Below are 21,946 nucleotides of genomic sequence, written 5' to 3'. Positions count from 1 at the left end.
GGTAAGAGTAACACAGTTAAATAAATCATCAGTCCAGCTGTGGAACTGAGTGCCGGGTGGAAATAAAACCAATAACAAATAAAACAAATCAGACAGGGCCCTTTCAGTCTTCTCCATATATATCAGAGCCACATCACTGTTTCTTCCACTGTGGCAGTGAGGTCACTCAGGTCAGCCCAGGAATACAGAAACAAGGTGGACTGAATAAGAACTGGGTGTCCTGTGGATGTGAACAGAGCCAAATAATTTAAATGAAAAAGAAAGAAAAGCCCAGCAGTGACTGTCCCCTCTGTACTGAGCCTGGTGGACAGCAGCTCTTCCAGTTGAGTCCCTCAGACTCTGAGTCTGTCCCTGTGCAGCTCCAGTCCACACAGATGTTCCAGCCCCTTCAGCTGTGGCCCCAGTCTCTCTGAGTGGAGCTGACTGTGAGGAAGAGACTGAGACTCTCTAACAGCACAGTGGAGCTGAACTAATACTTATACACTGATACACCCCCAGTCTGAACAGAGTGAGGACACAGCTCAGCTCATCCTCCTTATTCTTATCGGTAGTAGTAGCAGTAGCAGTAGGAGGAGCAGTAAAATATTAGTAGTAGGTATAAATAGTAATAGTAGGTAGCAGTAGTATCAGTGGCAGGAGTAGTTGTAGTAATAGCTGTAGTAGTATTAGTAGTTATGCTGTATTTAAACTTTCCTGTTCAATATAGCAGAGCTCCTGTGTTACAGCCTCACCATAATAACTGCAGCAGCAGGAGCATAAGTGCAAGAGTCAGTCTGAAAAAGCAATGATATGATGATTTCTTTTAAAAATCTTTCCTTGTTTACACAGCCTAAAAGCGGTGATATTAGACAGAGCTTCACTGGAGCTGCAGGTCAGACTCTGCAGTGAGTCTGTGGTTTGTGCTCTTCTGAGCTCCTCCAGCACAGGAAGCCAGGCTGTACTGTGAGGCTGTGGCTGGTTCCCCTCTCTGTGAACTGGGCTCAGGGGTCACTGATCTGGCAGCTGTGGGCTCTGTTCCAGGTCAGAAGCAAGAAGCTTCTATTAACCCTTTCCAGGACCTCCAGCCCTTCAGTATTACTGTAGTGATTCATTATTTTTACTGTAAGTCAGCCTCCAAGCATCTGTCAGAAGTGTTTGACTGACAATTGAGCAATATGTGATTATCTCTTATTATTATTTTTACTTATTTAATGAACAGCAGTATTGCCACTCTTATGAGTATAATATGATTATCAGCAGCAGCAGACTGATGGTCGTGTCTACAATAGTGACTAGTTGACCAGTCTGTAGCTCTGAGCAGTGGGACTCAGATCACACAAAAGACCTGTCTGTGTGTGATTCCACACCAGCCCTGGAATTCAGCATCTCCCACACGTCTCTCATGGGGAGTCTTATAAATATAAAGTTAAAGAGAGTCTGATAACAGTTATACAGCTAGTTAAATAATCAAGCTGAGGAACTGAGAGCTCGAGTGGAAATAAAACCAAGAGATGCTCTTCAACCTCCAGGATCAGGAGTCTGATCCTCCTGGCTTCTATTCTGTGGAGATTCGTGTAAAACGCTTAAAAGCGCTTATTATAGAGACCTGTGCTCTTTCTCTTCTGCTCCACAGGAGTATGCTTTATAACGCATTAGTCTGTGAAGTAAACATTTTTTTTCTGTTTAATGAATTTCATTCCTCAGTATGTCATTCTTCTCCTCCTGCTGTTATGAATCGCTTCTCTTAACAGCCTGTGTTTTTTTGGGGGGAGATGTTATATCTATAAGAAAAGCCCCCCAGGCTCCGGACAGGAGTCTCCTCCAGCCGAGACGCGCTCTGCTCTGTCAGAAAGAGCGCTGTGACGTCACAGACACCAGCCATAGCGCCGGGATCAGAGAGCGAGACCGCGGAAGAAGCGAAGAGCGCACGGAGGAGAGTTATTGATCACTTATCTATCGACAAGCAATTAATTCAACTAAAGAACAGTAGAAAAATCGATTAACTTCACTGATTAGTGAGCACTGATTCTTTTCCCGTTCTTGACCCATTTTAAAATCTAGAATAGAGTCAATATCGATTAATTAACATAGTGCATTTTGTGTTAATAATGTTCAATCCGAAATTAAAGAATTATTCATTCAAATTATTATTTAGGAATTGTATCTGAGAGCTAGAAAAATATATTCAAAGTTAATAAATTTGTGTAAGTAACAGTTTAAATGCATTTTCCATTTGTTTACAAATCATAAGTATGGTAACCATGGCGACACGCGGCACGTCACTGTGCCTGGCTAGGTCATAAAGAGTGGTGTGATGTCACAGACAGCAACTAATACTAATGCTAGTGTATTTATGTTAATATTAGTGAGAGTACAACTGGTAGTTTTAATATTAATGCTAGTATTCATGTGAGAATGATGATAGCACTACTGATAGTTTTAGTTTTAATGGTCATATTAATGTTAATATTAAATTTAATTATAGTGTTACTGTTACAGTATTAACAGTAGCAGTAGTGTTAGTTTTAGTGATAGCATTACTGTTATTATAAGTAGTTTGTGTCAGTGTTAGTCATAATGATAGTGTAAGTCTTTTAATTTTAGTTTTAATGCTAGTATTCATGTTAATATTAGTGCAAATTATAGATTTACTGTTAGATTATTTACACTAGTGGTCATGTTAGTTTTAGTGATAACATTACTGTTATTATTAGTATTAGTAGTGTAGTAGTAGTTTGTATCACTGTTAGGGATATTGATAGTGTTAGTCGTAGTGATAGTGTTAGTGTTGTAATATTAGTGGTATTTGTGTTAGTGTTAGTTATAGTGTATTTGTGGTTATTAGTGTATGTAGAGTGTGTCTGTGAGTTTGTGGTGTTTGTCAGTGTGTGAATGTGTGTCTGTCAGTGTGATATATCTGTCATTGTGTACGTGTGTGTCTGTTAGTGTGTGGGTGTGTGTCTGCAAGTATGTGGTGTCTATCAGTGTGTGGGTGTGTGTCTGTAAGTATTAGTAGTGTCTATTGTGTGTATCTGTGAATGTGTGCGAGTATGTGTGTGAGTGTCTGATTGTGTGTATAAATGTGTGTGGTGCCTGTGAGTGTGTGTTGTGTCTATGTGTGTGTCTGTGAATGTGTGTCTGTGAGTGTGTATCTGTGAGTGTGTGTAGTGTCTGTATGAATGTGTGTGAGTGTGTGGTTGTCAGTGTGTGAATGTGTGTGAGTGTGTGGTTGTGTCTCTGTCAGTGTGTCATAATATGTGTGAGTTTGTGGGTGTATATCTGTCAGTGTGTGTGTAAATGTGTGTGTAGGTGGGCTTGGGCTCCAATGCTGTGTCTGACAGAAGTGACCCATCAACAGGTGTTGAGGTCCAGAGTCGCTTGCGAATTTCTAGAGCACTTTAGAACTTTCTAGAGTCCAGACCAATGAACAGAAATCTGTGAGTGCTGTGTTTTTATCACTATTAGCGTATGTGGTGTCTGTGAGTGTGTGGATATGTGTGAGTGTGTGGGTGTTTGTGAGTGTGTGATGTGTGTGGGTGTGTGTCTGTATGTGTAGTGTCTGTGTGTCTATGTGAGTATTAATGATGATAGCACTACTGAATACTAGTATTCATGTGAGAATAAGTGATGATAGAGCTACTTTTAATTTTAGTTTTAATGCTAGTATTCATGTTAATATTAGTGATAATCATAGTGTTAGTGTCAGAATATTAACACTCATTGTCATGTTAGTTCTTTTGATAGCATTACTGTTATTATTGGTATTATTAGTGTACTACTAAGTTTGTGTTATTGTTAGTAATAATGAAACTATAAGCCTTAATTGCAGTGTTACTGTTGTAATATTAGCAGTATTTGTGTAAGTGTTAGTTATAGTGTAACTGTAGGTTAGAGTGTAGGTAAGACCCTGGCTGCCCTGTGGTGGCTCAGGGAGGGCCTGCGGGTCGAACTGGAGCGGCTGCTCTAGGTTGAGGAGAGCTGGATACAGACCTGGGATCAGAATGCGATGTCTTCCATCCAGCTGGACTGCCTGGAGTTGTACGATGTGGTCCTGGCCAAGTTTGGATCGGAGGCAGCATATGTGGGATTGGTGAGTCCCTGAAACCCCTCCCCCTTGTCCAGCTCACACTGTGGTATCAGGGCGGTACAGGGGCTGGGGCGATTCTCCTGACCCCCTCAGCTTTCCAAGATACCTGCGTCACCCCACTCAACCTGGAAATCTCCCAGCGGAGAGAGACAGGAGCTGGGCTGGGACTCTATTTCAAGTGGGTGGCTGAAAGACAGACCGCTTACAGATCAACACTAGGGGGCATCACAGAGTGAGCGGTGAGACTCTTGGTCATCGATGGCAACGTGGGGTTACTCCCCCTCTCTCTATTGGCTCTATTAACAGTGGGGAGACTTCCCCTCTCTCTATTGGCTCTATTAACAGTGGGGTGTATCTCTCTCTCTCTCTATTGGCTCTATCAACATTGTGGTGACCCCCCCCCTTCTCTTTTGGCTTTAGAAATACCACAGTTCCACCCCTAAGTTGCATCTCCTGTCTGGCACTGTGGAGGTATGATGATGATGATTCACTGTCTTTGTTCTCTCTCTCTGGTACAGGAGTTGGTACTGAGTTAGTGAAGTTTCACGGAGGATATTATAAGAAATTATACCAAATCCCAAAATTAAAACAGTGAAGACAACAGGCTACACAATGGGAGCTCTGATAATGGAGGTTTGGTTTGACAGCAGCAGACATTGTCAGGACATCTTGCCTGAATCTCTCTTCATATTTTCCTGGGATTTTCCCTTCCAGGGCACAAGAATCAAGAAGCAGGATGACTACGAGGAGGCGAAGGAGACACTGAAGTCCTACTTTGAAAACACGAAAGTCAGGTGTGACTTCTCTGAGGTGGACAAGTGCTTCGCCAGTCTGCAGCCGACGTCAACGTCAACCTCATCCTGCAGAAGTACCTGGGAATCCCTGTAGCTGAGGTCTGTGAATAGCAGGTTTATTTTTTCTCTTTGTAGTTGTCTTAGACAGTCTGACCTGTTGCAGGCCTCAGCAGGAACAGAAAAGTCTTCTGTGTGTCTTCAGTCTCCACAGCCCAGGAGACGCATGATCCAGGTTGGTGAGGCTGTTGAAGAAACCAAGCTGTCCATCCCTCTCTCTCCTGGATCTTGGCGCCCCTGGGCCCTCCCACTTCGATCACCTGTGACCCCGCTGAACTCAGAGAAACCCCTGGTGACTGCGCCATGCTGCCCCCATCAACTCCCAGATGAGTTCCCTCCTCTAAGGAGCGTCAGAGCTCCTGAGCTTCTGAGACAGGTGAGAAGCGAACAGAACCTCTGTCCTTGAGTAGAGTCAACTGTACAGATTCTTATTGGACACACTGTACAGACTCACCTGTACAGGATCTTATTACAGTCACAATGCATATATTGAGGGTATATTAAGAATAAGAAGTCAAGAACTGACCCCAGCAGCAAAGACCTGTGTCTGCCTTCAGTGTCCAGGTGCAAAGAGGCGTGCTTTCCAAGTCAGCCCTGAAAAAGATGAGGAGGACAACATGTCCACCTCTTCCAATCCTGACACTGACCCGCCCCAGGTCACTACCCAGCCAGCTACCTGTCCCCAGACCCCTCCCTCACCTCCCTCCCATCACCTCCCAGGAGAAGACTGAGGTGTAGGAGACTAAGAAAAAGAGGAAGAAGAGGCAGAGGAATCAGGAGAGTCAGGAAGGTCCAAGTCCTGAAGACAGGCCTCCAGAGTTGCTGAAAGTCAGAACACAGGTGCTGAGACACCTAGAGGACCCTGTAGCTCCTGTGATTCTAGGAGAGGTGAGGAGTGAACCTTTACTGTAGTGTCCAGTCAGTGTGTCTGTATTAACTCCGCTCTCTCTTGGTGCAGTGTTAATGTACTGGAGTGTCCAGTCAGTGTGTCTATATTAACTCCTCTCTCTCAAAGCAGGTCAGCTCCTCCCATTCCATCACCAAGATGCTGTGCTGTTCCGGGGTCGATGAGGATAAGAGCAACACTACAGAGCTGAAGAGATGGAAAGAGCCGCAAGGGGGCAAGAGGACAACGGCACCAGTGGAGAAAGTCAGGAGTGTCCGGGTCGGGAGGCACCGGTCCCTGAACACCCAGGAGCGGGATGAGGAGAGGAGGCAGAAGCAGGAAGGGTGGTTGATGGATCGGAGACAGGAGGTGCAGGAGGAGAAGGAGAGGAGGAAGCTGGAGGAGGAGAGGATGAAGGTGGAGGAGAAGAGGAGGAAGGTGTTTGAGAAACAGGAGAGAAGATGGGAGAAGGAGGGAGAGGACAGGAGGCAGATGCTGGAGAAGGAGAAGAGGAGACGGAAGAAGGAGGAGGAGCAGAGGAGGAAGACTGAGGAGAAGCAGGAGAGGAGATGCACCAAGGCAGCAGATGCAATTAGGAGGACCGTGAACAAGGAGGAGCGGAGACGTGCCCAGGAGGCGGAGGAGAACAGGAGGGAGCAGCAGAAGCAGGAGGTGAGATGGGAGAAGAAGGAGCAGAAGAGGTGGAAGGCCTACGTTCGGGGGCTGGAGAAACCCCTGCAGCAGGAGGAGGAGAGGAGGCAGAAGGAGAAGGAGGAATGGAGGCGAGCTCAGGAGGAGGAGAGGAGGAATCAGCTCATGGAGGAGAATAAGAAATGAGCAAAGGAGGAAAAGGAGAGAAGGAGATTTTGGGAAGAGGAGGAGAGGCAACAAGCAAAGGAGAAGAAGGAGAGGAGGAAACTGTTGGAGAAGCAGGAGAAGAAACAAGCAAAAGAGGAGAAGGAGAGGAGGAGAGTTTGTGAAAAGGAGGTAAAGAAACAGATGAAGAAGGAAGAGGAAAGGAGGAGAGTTTTGGAGAAGCAACAATTGAAGGAGAAGATGGAGAGGAGGAGAGTTTTGGAAAAAGAGTGTGCCCCAGAGTCCAGACTCTGTCAGGTGAGTTATTATAAATAAGATGCAGGAGTACACCCTGTACCAACTATCCTGTAAAACTATCAATTAAAAATGAAGGAGCTCTTGGCAACTCACAATGAAAATATCAACCCCAATGGAAAGGGAAACTTAAATGTTTGTTATCAATATGTATACATTGGACCACACAAAGGAGAAAAGCCACTGTGGACAAATCCAGACACAACATGAGACATTCTGACTGTTATTTACATTTCCCTACAAATCAAGAGAAATTAAGGGTCCTCGTCCTGCAAGAAGGGACGGCTTGTCGAAATATACAGCATCGCTACCTCACTTAAAACTGCAGAAATATTAACTACAGATTGTTACAAAGGCATCTGGGTTCACATGACAGGAAAGATGAAAGTTCAAACAATTCACACTTTGACAGGTGTGACAAAATGACATTAGAAAACTTATGATCATGAAATTCACTTCCTAAAATGATATCACAATGTTTTTGGACTGTGGGAGGAAACTGCAGCACCTGGCGGAAACTCCAAACAAACATGGGGAGAACATACAAACTCCACTCAGATAGAAAAACAGGTCAGGAAATAAACACAGAGCTCCAGCACTGCATGGCAGCAATGTTAACCACAGTTGCACCTGTAAAATAAGTATACTTCCAAAACAGCAGCATATAGTGTAAAACAATATTTTGTAAACTTTCAGTCTGGATCTTTAAAAATTCATCTAATTTTTTGTCAGCTGAAAATGTTAGGCTGCCTGCTTTTAGGGGGGGAAATAATTTTTCAAATGTACATGTCGATACTAAAATAACATATTTCCACATATAAATACAATTATAATAAAATATACAAAAAAGCCTTATTTTCTTTAATGATATGAGTTCTACAATACTGATACAGTATTGTACAAAATGGTATGATCTGAAGAATCGCCAGAGCACAATGTATCAATTTGGGTGATACTAACAGAAGAGGGACACAACATGTAAATCCACAAGGTTTATTTTCAACAACAAAAATGTGCTTGAAAATAATTTGACAAGGAGGAAACCTTACATGCATGGATACCAGTATTTCCCCAATAGGTTAAAATGCAGCAGGGAACGGTATAACAGAAGATCAGTGTCACTTGATATTGCATCACAGAGGCTGATCTCTTTTTCATCATATCCACCACTTCCAGAAAGCCAGTACACATAATTGTGAGGGTTTAAATTCAGAGGGAAAAATAATTCTCTAAATTAAATTTTATGCTGCACAGAGAGCCTCACATGTACGTGGTCAGGTAGCTCAGTTGGATCGATTGTCGTTCTAATAACTCCAGAGTTGTGGGTTTGATCCCTTACAGGCCAGGAGATCTCCTTATCTTTTGCCAAAACCATTTGATCTTTCAGTCCATGGTGAAATATATTGTGTTGAAAAGATGCCACAAACTGTAGACAAATGCTAGTGCTGCAGGTGAAGAGGAAAGCATTCAAAGATTTATGAGTTTCTTATGTGGAGCGAAGATAAAGTGTCACCATTTGCATATGTGAGGCTTCCAAATCAGCTCTCTGTAAAGACGCTCAAATCCAGCCTGATAAGTAAAAAATATTTTAGCTGGGGATCCTCAAATCAGGCGTGTAGAAAAGAGCACCGTTAAACACCATCGGGAGTGCAGAATATGTGATAAAAGTGTTCTTTAAACAAAAAGTGAAAATAGTAAATTTGTCTTTCACTTAGACGTTCATCGAAAGCTCAGTAAACGATAAAGCGTGTTTACTGAGCGAGAGACTCGTGTTCTGAATTCTCATCAGATTAACCGGTAATACAGCTACTAATAAAGGTTTACATTAATCTTAGTTATTAATAAATTACACTTTTATTAATAAAGACATGTACTGATCAAATTCATTGTGAATAGTTGTGGTGTCTAGAAAACAATTTTAGCTAAATATTTCAAGCGAGTGGTGAATACTGTATATTCGTTACTTTGTGACCATATTATTTCCACTACATTCAGAACAGTTCAAAAGCGATCGACTGTTCCACTACTGAGTTACTTAAACCCTGTGAAGAGGTGGTTTAAGTTAGTCTCCTACATCAGTAAGATCTAATGGGCAGCAGATGTTATTTTAGGTTTGTTGCAGTTGAGAACAGGTTTAGTACAGAGCTGCTGACAAATTTCAGCAGCCAGGTTCGTAGCAATGACCCGTTGTAGGGACATTGCCAATCAGCCACAAGAAAAAAAAAACATCATTTGTGCCTTTATTAAAAAAAAAAGGAAAAACAGAGTAGTAGTTTATGTGGTAATTTCAGGTACAATGTAAGAACTTAAGTTAACTAGTCCCACAGTAATGCGTGGGGTCCTATCAATAGAAAAAAAAATACTTGTAACCCAAAAACACAACAACCACAATGCAAGAAGCCTTCCGGGAACCTCGGTAAATCACTGTAGTAGTCTAACGACTACAGAAAATAAAATAAAAAAATACTTAACGGAACAACTTCAAAACAAAAATAACATTAAAAACAAATCTGGGAAACAACAAAAACAGAATCTAATGCGAGAGCTTTTTCAAGTCTTCGGTACCCCATCGTGCTCCCTTAGTCCCAGTAGACCTCTCGGCTAAGAAGATATCTCTCATCTATCTGTGTAGAGACCAGCAGGGGGTCCACAGCTGATGGGAAATTAAGTAGTGACCTGCATCAGCTGCAAAGGAAAAAGTATAGGTTTATTCCACGCTGAAAAGAGAAGGAAACACAACGTGGACCCTTCTTCGGGTGTGACGTGGAATAAACCTTTACCTGTTCCTTTGATGTTAATTTAGACCGGGTCTCCAGCAAATACCTAACAGGTTACAATCCCGTTAGATAAGGTGTTAAGGACGACCTATAAGTAGCAGTAACTAAAGTGGACAGTTGCTTTCAGTAGCTAAAGACAGGCTACACTGCTCCAGGTGAGGCTCGAACTCACAACCTCGGCATGACTCCGCTGTGCACTGCTGTATAAGTACCGCGCGCTGACCGATTGCGCCACTGGAGCCGCGTAGATTGCCTTCCCTTCACACACTGACGTTGCACAAACACAGTGAAAACGATTTCGGCATGTTTTCCGTCTCTCCGTGGGAGAAAGGGACAGTAAAAGAGCGAGGAAACTACAAGGGAAGAAAATGAAAAAATAGTGCTCACTGCAAAAGAGGGAGGAGAGAGATGGTCAGACAGGTAAATCAGCCCGGCGGATTTACACTACAAATTTGTCATTTGTAGTGACATTTATGAGTCTTCATCTGTCTGAAACTGTCCAGTTTGTATTTTCGTTTCAAAAATCCAGTAAACTTGAATAAGACAAGAAGGCACACTGCACATCTGCGGAACATCACGTCCGAGTTTACAGTGACATCAGAGATTGAAAGCGAAGTCGTTTTTTATTAAAAGTTCAAGGAAACCTGAATCTTTTCTCGAAGTATTTCAGAATCACAGTGAAATGTAGTACGATTGCTGCACAGATCTGCAGTCTGCAATTAGAATACGGTTTGTGCGTTGTATAAAATATGCCATTCAAAACTTTTCTAAAACTGCAGAGATACATTTCGGAATGCGTCTTCCTGTAAAAATAAAATATCTATTTTATTTGACGGGCGCTATAAGCAGAGTCTGAAGCCAGCTCCACAGAAGAACTATATTCAGTGGGCCAAAAAAAGTATTTCACTAAGTGAACAATTACTGTACATCATAATCATATTTGTTTTACTCCTGCCATTGCAATTTGTGCACAAAGATTTTTTTTATTTATTTTCAAAATATATTAGTCTTGATGGGAAAGAAAATTCAACTGTGGGCGCGGTGGCCAAGTGGTAAGGCGTCGGTCTCGTAAACCGAAGAGCGCGGGTTCAAGCCCCGTCCGTGCCTGGTTTGCTTACCACGACTTACCTTTATCTAAATCGTCAATTGTTTTGCAATGTAGAAATTTCTGTAATAATAAGAAAAGAACTGTCAGTAGTAGTTAATAATCCTTTGACAAAGCAACGGGCATCCTCCACTGCTTGTCAGGATGGCTGAGTGGTCTTAGGTGCCAGCCTCAAGAACTCAATCGTGTGTAGTGACAGTTGTTATTCACAACCCGGATTTCTATGGAAGCCCGTTTCCGCCAGGGAGTAAAAAAAAAACACGCTATGGTATCTCAGAATTCCGACTTAGTAAGTCAGAATTCCGACTTAGCAACTCAGAATTGCGACTTAGTAACTCAGAATTCCGACTTTATATCTCACATTTGCGACTTCGAAATAGCCCATATTTCATTGTCTGTCCTTTTGTTATTGTAACGGATTCGGGTTCTAGGGCTTGTGCCTTCGCCGCTCCCACCCTAGTTCGTGCCTCACTGCATTGGCTCGAACCCAGGTCTTATTAGCTGAGCTAAAGAAGACCTTTTTTAAGTAAAAAAGGACAGACAATGAGATACCATAGCGCGTTTTTTTTTTACTCCCTGGCGGAAACGGGCTTCCATAGATTTCCCTTCATGTTCATTAAGATGTGTAATTTGTATGTTGCTTATATAAGAACAGTTTCTTCAAAAGTTCTGTCAATTAACAGTGGAGAGCTAGCCGATGTACGTTTTCATGAAAACTCTCTTTAAGGGGATTACAAGTATCTTGAGCAAATCTGCGTCATATTTTAAAAAAAAGTTTAGCTCAAGATGCAACAGGAGTATAAATGAATTCTCCCGCCCTACATTCCAAGATATGGAATCTTATTTTTCTTGAAGTTTCTGATGTTGGTCGTTATTGGAAATTGCCCGGTGATATCGACTCAGGTAGTCAGTTGTTACGTGCTGTAATTCGATACATGCAAAGCATTTGTATTCCCTCAAATTATTAATAAGGTCAATAATGTATTAAACATTACATGCCACTTTTTCTCTAGATGATGTTCACGATGGAATAGTGAGAAAGGCGTGCCTAGATGTGCTTGAAACAGCACCTTACTATCATTTTAGTCCCGACCTGACCGCACTGAGCAATGGTACGACAGAGACTCCAACGGGTCGGTTTTCTCCTTTTACAGTTTTTGGGAAAAAAATAATCTGCACTTTTAAGCAAGTATTTTATTTCAAATTTTGCGTAAGTGTAAGTTTTTCTTGAAAAACGTTGTTTCAGAAAGAAACTGAGTTGACGGGAATAGCCCTCTCAGTAGAATATTGAACTTTTCATCTCAGCTAGTTCTTCTGTGGAGCAGGCTTCAGAACTCTACGTACAACGCCTTTGATGTCATTTTATTTTTACAGCAGCCGCATCCGGAAAGTTTTTTTTTTTACTTTTTATTTGAACAACAAAATAGATTCAATATAAACAAGAGCACTTATAACATCAGTAGAATCGTCAGGTGTACATAAAATAATACAATTACACTTTCTGAAAACGATTAAACTAGGTAAATCAAGATAAGGTCCGCACAGCTTTAATGTTCTTACATTTCGAAAGAGTCTGTAATTACCCCTTTTCGTCTATTTTGAACTATTCAAACTTAGGACTCGTACCAGACCATTTCACTCTACGTACAGTATATCTCATTTCGCAACGAAAATGTTTTTCCTGTCTTAGAAATGCTCTGGGCGGTATGTCTTACACAACGCACCTAAAGTATTCTAATCGTGGACTGCAGATCTGTGATATAGCCGAATTAGAGGGATCCAGCAATCGTACTGGATTTGACTGAGATTCTGAAATGTCTCTTGCAAAGGTATTCGGGTTTGCTTGAACCTTTAATAAAAAAGTGATCTGAGACTTCCTAGCTTTCAGTCTATAATCTCACTGTAACTTAACTAGGATGTGATATTTCGCAGATGTGCAGTGTGCCTTTACGCTTGGCATGTTCAAGACTATTCGTTGCGTGAGGTCCTCACTGCTTGTCCTGTACTGTATTGTGATTTCGTTGAGATTATCTACGAGGAGTACAGCGACTAGAACGCCTTGAACTTTTTTTTCGGTATATAAAAGAAAACGCTAAAGCACATACAAAGTAACTAACATTTCCTATATGTAGGTTTTCTGATTATGTCTCTACTTCACTTAAATTCCTTAGTTACAGGCGATTTCTTTCCGATATTTGTTCTGGCGCGGTTATTGATCCCATACTAAAGATTATTTTTATAAAGAACATGTCACCTGCAAACTGGTATCGGGAAAGTTTTATAATATTACTTTTTAAATTTATCATAACCTATATGATTTCTTACCAGCGTGGAGCTCGAATTCACAACCCCGAGATTAAGTGTTTGGTACTAGTTGCGCCACAGAAAATTATTTTCTTATTTATATTAAATACTGCGGCTCCTGTCATTTTCTTCTCGTCAGAGAAGAGGTCGGTCTGGTCTCCAAATTATCAACTATAAGATCAGACCGTGCTCCTTTGTAAAGCAGTGTTGGTTCACATTACTTATATGGGGCAACACATCAACTCGATGATCGTTCGCTGTACACGCATGCCCCCCTTCACTGAAATAACATAGACGAAGGAAACTCTCTTGTCTTGGGCTGCTGTCACCCGGATTCAAAGCGCGGGTATTGCGGTCACAGCACAAAGTACTGACCACTATACCATCGCGGCAAGCTGGGACAGACTATCGTTAATTTTATTCAAATGCTCACAGTCTCTTTAATCTGATGGATTCATATACCGTGCTCATGAGAAAGTCACAAACCTGTCATCTACACACTGTTCCCAGAGCTGGATAGGTGATTCCAGATTCTACAGCTCTCTAGCAATAGTGGAAATCAGGCTACAGAAATGGAGAAAATCTCTTCAAAATGTGGAAATATATTCCCGAGACGAGTCCTTTCTCAAAGGTCAACTCTGCTTGCAAGTCACCCCTCCCCACATCGCGCAGTGTAGCGGTTATAACCTTCTATTAACACACCAAAGGGCTTCAGTGAGAAAGCGGGCAGAAACAAAGCGATCTCTTTTATTTATACGTTTCGCACGCCTGACGGGGTTTTACGTTGCTCTTTTCTACACTGAACTGATCATTTGGACATCGTAAGGCAAGAGAGACACATTTCTATGTAATCAGGAAACCAGGAATCCTAACCGTTAGCCCGTTAGTGCCACAGAGAAAAAAAAACGTTTCAACGAGATAAAATTGCAGGATTAACACATTTTTTTCTTTTTCGTAGCGCTTGTGTTTTGTTTGATTTAGCAAATTTTATACACTTTATTTCTGACACATGACTAGAGTATATTTAATACAAGAGCGTGAACAACAATTTTCATCTACCGTATTGTAATGTTTTTTAAAAAAGCAAGTTAAATGCATATATAGTAAATGTTTTTTTTTCATATAATAGTGTTTATGGTCTGAAAAACGTCATTCATTATTTAACGGACATTTGGTACAATAAAAAAAATTCTCATTCACGAATGTTAACATTTTTTACAATAACGTGTTCTATTGTGATCTTGCGCCCCATGCAGCAATATCACCAGACAGTTTAATGGTCTGTCGTCCTTTTCTGGGTTTTATTCTGTCTTCAGATGCACCACATGTATTTTTAAAATACGTATTCTGACAATTCTGGTGCAGCGAGGCATTCTGATTAATTCAGATTCACTCTTCACGTGTGTTATAGATATCATATAATGTTTTTGTATCCACGCAAAACCTCGCATGAAAGTGAAGTTGATAAACTTTGCTTGTGACATATTTAACAAGGCACAGTGCCAAACTATTAAAATACATCAGAAAAGTACCCGAACTCATCTAATTCATGTATTTGAAACGAACGGATGGGAGACTTTAATATGGCGTTCTGGAAATTCACTTTACCGGGGTAAAGTTAGCTTGAAGTTCGAAAACGATTTTGGCACGCCTGTAGCGTTTACACTAAACCTCTTAGAGTTGCGAGAATACTACCTTTGTGTATAAAATACATTGTGAATGCTTTCTCAGCCTTTATTTTTTCGTTTTTATGACATTTTTTTGACCAAGCACGAATATTCTTTTGTCGATATCTTCGCAATGGAAGCACAGAACGCCTTCAAACCAAATGCATTTTAAAGACCACGACTTGTGGATATTTCCACAGCCTTTACACCAAACTATCAGTGAGCTAATTATCTTTTTTTAAACCTCCGGCTTTTCATCGATGCGTAATTACGCACTAACTGGAACCCGGGGGACCGCTGTGTGCACACGTTCACAACGCGAGAAATACTGTTCAATACGGCTTCGTGCGAAAAACCCGTATATGACCATACGAAACAGAACAGCGCAGTCTCCAATTACCCAGACTGTAAGCACGGGAATAAAGTTTTGTTTGATTTCTGAAACCCTTCCTTTACGTCCTGTTTTCATTCAGGTAAGGGTCAACTATATTCACAATACTACTGACAGCAGGAAGATTAAAATATTCTTTACTCAGCAGCTTATTAAAAACAGCTCCCATGATGTTCAAACCGACACTGACACAGCTAGGTGTTCTGAAACTCTTTTTCTCGTGCTTTTATTTAATGTGGCACAATGCACTGGGATAGCGGTATTCTGTTCACCAAAACCAGAATCACTTGGGACTCCGGGGGGATCGGTGTATGCAAAATATGAATTCCTTATGCAAGAATTTGTATATGGTCAATATAGTGATCATATCTTATCAGCAGATTGTCTCCAAGGAACAAGTAATAGGTTTATTCCATGCTGAAAAATTATCAAATGATTGATGAACCCAAGTGATTCTGGTTTTGGTAAGCTAAAGGACAATGAGCTTCACGATACCAGGGGGACAGTGGGTGGTCAAGTCTCCCCTAAACAATGTCTCTTGTCAGATTATGATGTCAGTGCATTTAATAATGTTGTTGAACTCTCTTTAGCCCAAATACAGAGGAGCCCAGACCCAGAATATTACACATACTGACAGAGAGTGATCTCATTATGTGTGTTTGGATTTTAACAACTATTATTATTGTTTGCTAGAACCAAAACAATCTATGTTAGACATTTTCATCTTCAGCCAAAAAATACAAACTTGTGTACGTAGTGTGGTTCAGGTTCTTGTCCCATCCTGCTCTTGGTCCAGGTTGAAGGGTTGCACCGATTCTGAGTCTTGTTAGCTGGTATGGATGGGTTTGGGGGTGTTGATACCAGAGTGGTCCAGGAGGGGGGTGCAGGTGTTTCGGGGGCATTCTTGTTTTTCTATGAGTTCAGGTTGATTCTGTTGGTTCTGTCACGAATCTCCCTCACGCAGGCAAGCGCTCCCGCATTCCCACGAGCTCTCCCCATACCAAACGTGCACACATCAATCAGTCGTCTACTTAAACCCTCATCTGTCCCCCGGTCATTGCTCACGATTGAGATTCTCTCCCGGAGCTTACCTACTAACTACGCCTTTGCCTTACTACGACTTCTCCCCTGGACCTCGACTCCGCTTTTCCGACTACCGCTTTAGCCACTCGATTTTGTACCTTCGCCTGTTTTAAGCTTTCTCTGATCCTGACCCCAGCCTGTCTCTTCGTTTACGCCTCTGCCTTCTGAATCCACACCGATGCAACTTCTACGCCTTCCCGGACTCCGACCCCTGCCAGTCCCTCAACTACGCCTTCGCCTGTCGATTCTGTGCCTACGCCTGTACTACGCCTTCCCGGACTCGGACCCCTGCCTGTTTACTCCAACTACGCCTGCGTCTCGCGCCAACCCTACCAAGGGCACCGCATTGGATCCCTATCCTCAGCAGTCAACCTTCAGAAAATCATAAAAACGGTTTGGGGGCCTGTCTGGTGTGTAAAACACTTGGTTTCAGCAGTGTGGCTGTTGTATTTGAAATGCTATTGAGCCATGAAGACGACCCACCTGTCCCAGTGTATTACCTGTAGTGTTCTCTTCAAAAAATCATAAAAAAATAAAGGTTCCACAACCCAAAACAAAGCTGGGAAAAGTCAGAGGACCTGCTTAGTGTGCAAAACACTTACTTGCAGCATTGTGGGTGCTGTGGTTTAAAAGCTATTAGTTTGTGAACAGAATACCTCTATCCCAGTGCATTGTGCCACATTAAATAAAAGCACGAGAAAAAGAGTTTCAGAACACAAAGCTGTGTCAGTGTCGGTTTGAACATCATGGGAGCTGTTTTTAATAAGCTGCTGAGTAAAGAATATTTTATATAAAGTGCTAGCTTAAGGCTCCAGTCTCTTTGGGGGTGTGGGTTTGAATCCCACCGCTGCCAGATGCTTCTGTGACCCTTTTTCTTCTGACTTGGAAAGCAATCAGTGGAATTTTGTTTTGACAGTCTCTTGAGAACCTAAGCAAAGTTTTTAGAGATACTTTGTCAGCTTGACATCAAGGCAGGAAACAAAAGCTGTATTGCGTCCTCTCAACCCAAATGCGCTTTGCCACCTTTAGCGTTATGCAGGGAACAACGTCTGCTGAGATCACTTTCCAGTCAGTGCAAATCGTACTGTGTTTTAATGTCGGTTGTGCTGGCGTACTGCTTCTGTCTGTGAAGCTTTAATGTTCTGCTAAGAGTTAAGAGGAGTGCTTAATGTTAAGAGGAGTGTATGAAGGTCATAATGGAGGGAGGACACGCGCGTTTTAATAAATCTTCTTCTGGATTTATATTTCGGTCTTTCACCTTTTAATGCATAGCTTGGCCGTAAATCTTTACTCGATTACAGGCACCCCAAACAGTTTTTAAGGCAGAAATCGAAGCCTATTTGACTTTCTGCTAATAACGTGTAAGTGTTCACGAAACATTTCCCTGCCCATCATGTGCCCTCAAACTGGTTTCTCCATTTTCCTCTTCCTGTCATTGTCAGTGGGCACAACAAGACGGGAAAAATGCAAGAGAGGGAAGAGAGAGCAGCTGTCAGGAGTGGGATTTGAACCCACACTGCTACTCAGAGACCAGAACACCCAAGCATTGGAAAGACAGGAGTCTTTGAGTGTGACACCTTAGACCACTCGGCTATCCTGACAAGCTCCTTACATCACTTTGTTAAAAGCACCAGTAGTTCACAAAACTGAGAAATGCTTTGCTGGAGAAGCGCCACGTTGTCTGTTGTTGCCTAAACAGATCGCGGAAATCAAATATTCGGATCGATTCAGAGTGTGCTTTACAGCCTTTGTGTAATACTTTAAATTGTTTAAAAAAAGTGTGCACTGTGTGCTACATTTAGGACTAGTTAGTGTGGTAGAATATGGAGATCATCTCCAGCTCTGAGCTCAACCGCAACAGGAAGTCATGCTGAACAAGTGAGAGCCTAGCTGATCGTGTGCTCAGTGTGGTGCTCAGGGCTCAGGAGTATTGTTGTGGTTCTTATTTGCATGAACTGCAGGGGCTCTAAATCAGCACATTTCAATTTATCTGTTCAGTAAGTTAAAATGCAGGACACGTTAAAATAGGATTATTACTTTGTCTCTGTCCCGTTAACTGAATGTCCCTTACATTTTTAAGGACACATACCTACTAATGCGATACTCATTGCAAATAGTCCCAAAACAAGCACGTCCGGCAGCTGTGGGGTTGAAGGTGAACATGTATCGTATTGTAATGGCTTCTATTTCCATTGGTGAATGAGACAGATTCACAAGGAGATCCTTCACGCGATTAAGCAAACACATTGCCTTTTCTGTCTGATGTAGAGGCTACATTTGTGTCAGCAGTACTATACAGGTAAGTCGAATACACTTTCAGGGGCTGCATCTGTAGCGCTTCATCTAAGAGGATTGTTAGAGCACAGTTACATTCACCCACCCAACTTATTCTTTGATCATTTAAGACGATTTTTTTACTTTCTCACATGGTTACATTCGCCCACACAACATATACTATTTGAATGTCCAATGGCTCAATAACCCCGTTTTCCCCTGGGAACCATCAGTGTACAGTCCCATCCCATTCAAAAATATAACAGATATACTCAATTGATATATTCAATTAACAAATATAAAAAGATATTATGAACAAGAGAACTCTTGTTCATATAGATCCAGGTTTACACAATTAATTGCATGCATACTCGAAGTGCCTGAAGTCTTGCTCTGCTGTTTTAAATATACCTCCAAAGCGTTTAGTTGTGTTAACTACCAAATTATTCGAACTAATTTAACGTCATATTCAGGAAATTCAGAGGAAGTCCTCAGACTTGTCGTGGCTGTTGAAGAAGCCACCGGTTGAATCTCACCCGGGATTTCTTGAGAGATCGTTCAGCGAGCGAGTCCTCCTTCTGCACTCCACACTGAGCTGAAAGCTGCATCGTATAAAATATCCATGGTACAACTCGAGAAAAAACTGAAGGACTAAACAACGACTTTTGATGATTACAAGAGATTCAAGAAACACAACCGTCCACACACGGGCTTGGATCCTGAACGCTTAAGTTAAAAGACAAAATGAAGGATACGAATTGTAAACTCTCTTCACGTCTTACAGTTTATGAAATAAAACAATTTCTTACTTTCTTAATAATTTCTTACTGCTGATAGACGATTTATTGCATTTGAACAAAATCACAATTACAAACATTTTGGGTTAAACTGTTATTCACATACTCTAACAGAGAGAAACGTTAGTGTCTTCAGGTGTGTGAGCCCATTTAAAAAAAAAAATAAATAAAAGTTATATGAATTTAATTGTTCTACTTTTAGGCTTGCATAGCCTTATGAATATTTCGGTTAAATCTTTTTTTCTGTAGTAATTTCAGTTGATATTAATATTAGTCATGATTTACAATTTTCGGACATGGTTCATCTTAAATAATTTTGTAGTTTCAGTTTTGGAAAATCGCACCCAGAATCTACCAAAACTGGTAATATTCATATAATGTGTAATGCAATAGCAGCATTTTGGGTGGGAAAACAAAAAGTATTTCTTGGTATGAATCCCAACACTTCATAAGCGGCGTTCGAGGACTTCTCGCTTCAGATAAAGCTGTCAATACATCATAGATTTTTACTCAATCAATATCAGCAGTGTTATCGCTACCGAAAGCTAAATATAGATCCTGGTAATACTTTGTGAGATCTTTGTAAGAAAATCCAAAATACTACAGAAGCAATCAAATGTATACGTTTCTTTTGGATCAAGAAGAGGATAATTATGAGACTCAAAATATGCCTGTCTTTTCTTTTTTCGAGGACAAATGGATTATTGAGGTGTAAAGATGGGTTCAAAACCAAAATCATCTGCTGTTTCTTTGATAGTTTCTTCAAATCCTTCAACTGATCATCGATATCAATGAAAAATATTATACAAATTGTGGTTTTCTGTTAATTGCCAATTTTATTGTAATTATATCTTCGTTTACAGATGTCTTGCATGTAGTCCTCAGCTTAAATGTTTTAAAAAGTACGACAAAAGTACAATATGCTTAACAACATTTATGGTTATATCTATAATAAAATGAAGGTAAATAAACCAAGATATTAAAATACAATTTTACAATACTAACCTAATAATGCTTGTGAAGTTTTCCAATACATCCGAACTGTAATTTTGAAATATTATTGCTGAGAATGCAAAGAGAGTACAACGATCAAATTCAATGAGTGAAAATACAACAGTAGTTCACTAAACTGAGTTTCTTCCCTGAAATGATTTGCTTGCGAAGCACTAAGCAGCCTTGAACGGATCGTGGAAATCAAATATACAGATGGATTGAGAGTGTGCTTTCCAACTTCTGTGTAACATTTTCTTTTGACAGGGCGGAGTTGTTTTCACAATCTGGGTTATATTAAAAGGAGTAACGTCAGTGTAAAAAAGCTTTCCTTCTAATAATTTTGGTTTCAAGATCGCAATATAGTGTGAAACATAAAAGCCAGCTTAATAAATCTGTTGCACGTCGTACACAATGGTCTTTCAACTAATAGCCCGTGCAGGGATCAAACCCCAGCTGTTGGTACGAGGTGCGTAAGGCTCTGCAACATGCGGATAAGAAACTAACCTTCGCTTTTTCATTATATACACAGTGAGCTATGTTTACGAGCCTGCTGCCTTCTTCGGGCAGTATTTGAATGCGGTACAAGACCGGCCATGGAGAAATGAAGTGAGGAGGGTGTGTACATTAAAAGGCTCATAGCGTCCCTGGGAAGGCTCTAACCACCACCCTTTTGGTTAACAGCCGAGCCACAAAGACTCATAAACAGCTTAACACTCCTCGGTCTCAGTGAAAGTGATACACTCCGTAAAATTTTTACTACTGGAGTTTTTTACATTCTATACTGCGTTTTCTGAAGGGTACCCTGTGAAAATACGAGTTTTTACGAGAAGGGATGGGACATAAAAGGTCAGCAGGCTTAGGGAATCTGACTTTAAGGTGAAGACTGTGGGTTCAGCAGCAGCAGAAGAACCTGATCAATATCAGTTGACTCCCATGTACTTTGAAAACTTAATTTCGGGATTTAGAGTCAGACGTGCTACCATTGCACCATGGGGTACTTAATTCAAAAACAAATAGAATAACAATCAGTGTTCCTGGATCTGTTATCGAGAACAACACCTGCACAAGGGCTGCGCAGGAAGAATGAAATGTGGTCTGGGAAGAAGATACTCTCTTCAGAAGAGCGGTGCTCCTCACAGGAGAGAATGAAAAAAAAAATTTCGCGACGCTGATTTTTCTCCTCTGGGGGTTTAAAAGGGGAGGATCGGTGTGACCTCGTGGTGCAGCGGTAGCGCGTCTGACTACCGATCTGAAGGCTGAGTGTTCAAATCACGTCGGGATCAGCTCTTAGTTTTTCAGGTTCTGCTGGTGCTGAATCCGGAATTCTCACCATGCGGTTGGGTTCTGTCTGTACACCACATAGATAATCTAAATGAAAGAGCAGTACAGGACACGCAGTGAGGAGCTCACACAGCGAATACCCTTGAACACAAGAGAAAAGGCACAGTCGACATCTGCGAAACATCACGTCCGACTTGAAAGACAGCTACATCAGAGAATGAAATCCTGGAAGTTTCAGATCCCTTTTTATTACAGGTTTAAACAAACCTGAAAGTTAGGGAGTTTCAGGATACTTTTGTTTTATTAAAAAGTGTCTGATGCCTGTAAATGTCATTTGAAAAAAAAAACCGCTATTGGACTT

General features: G+C 41.3%; 1 protein-coding gene and 2 non-coding genes across 3 annotated transcripts; 2 read left to right on the top strand and 1 right to left on the bottom strand.

Moving 5' to 3' along the window:
- The first annotated feature begins 5,962 nt into the window (after window positions 1-5,962).
- Window positions 5,963-6,640, top strand: LOC148824882 (uncharacterized). Its single transcript, XM_088926304.1, has one exon. The coding sequence runs from the start codon at window positions 5,963-5,965 to the stop codon at window positions 6,638-6,640; it is 678 nt and encodes a 225-aa protein (XP_088782430.1).
- Window positions 6,641-9,837: 3,197 nt separating this feature from the next.
- Window positions 9,838-9,931, bottom strand: trnai-uau (transfer RNA isoleucine (anticodon UAU)). Its single transcript has 2 exons — window positions 9,894-9,931; window positions 9,838-9,873 (listed from the first exon to the last, which is right to left on the bottom strand). It is a non-coding gene; the product is annotated as a tRNA-Ile (tRNA).
- Window positions 9,932-10,725: 794 nt separating this feature from the next.
- trnat-cgu (transfer RNA threonine (anticodon CGU)) lies at window positions 10,726-10,797 on the top strand. The gene has a single exon. It is a non-coding gene; the product is annotated as a tRNA-Thr (tRNA).
- The last annotated feature ends 11,149 nt before the right edge of the window (window positions 10,798-21,946 follow it).

The sequence above is a fragment of the Atractosteus spatula genome, chromosome 10 (assembly GCF_055471065.1).
Source record: "Atractosteus spatula isolate fAtrSpa1 chromosome 10, fAtrSpa1.hap1, whole genome shotgun sequence".
In the NCBI taxonomy this organism is placed as follows: domain Eukaryota; kingdom Metazoa; phylum Chordata; class Actinopteri; order Semionotiformes; family Lepisosteidae; genus Atractosteus; species Atractosteus spatula.
This window is presented reverse-complemented; position numbering and strand designations above follow the sequence as displayed.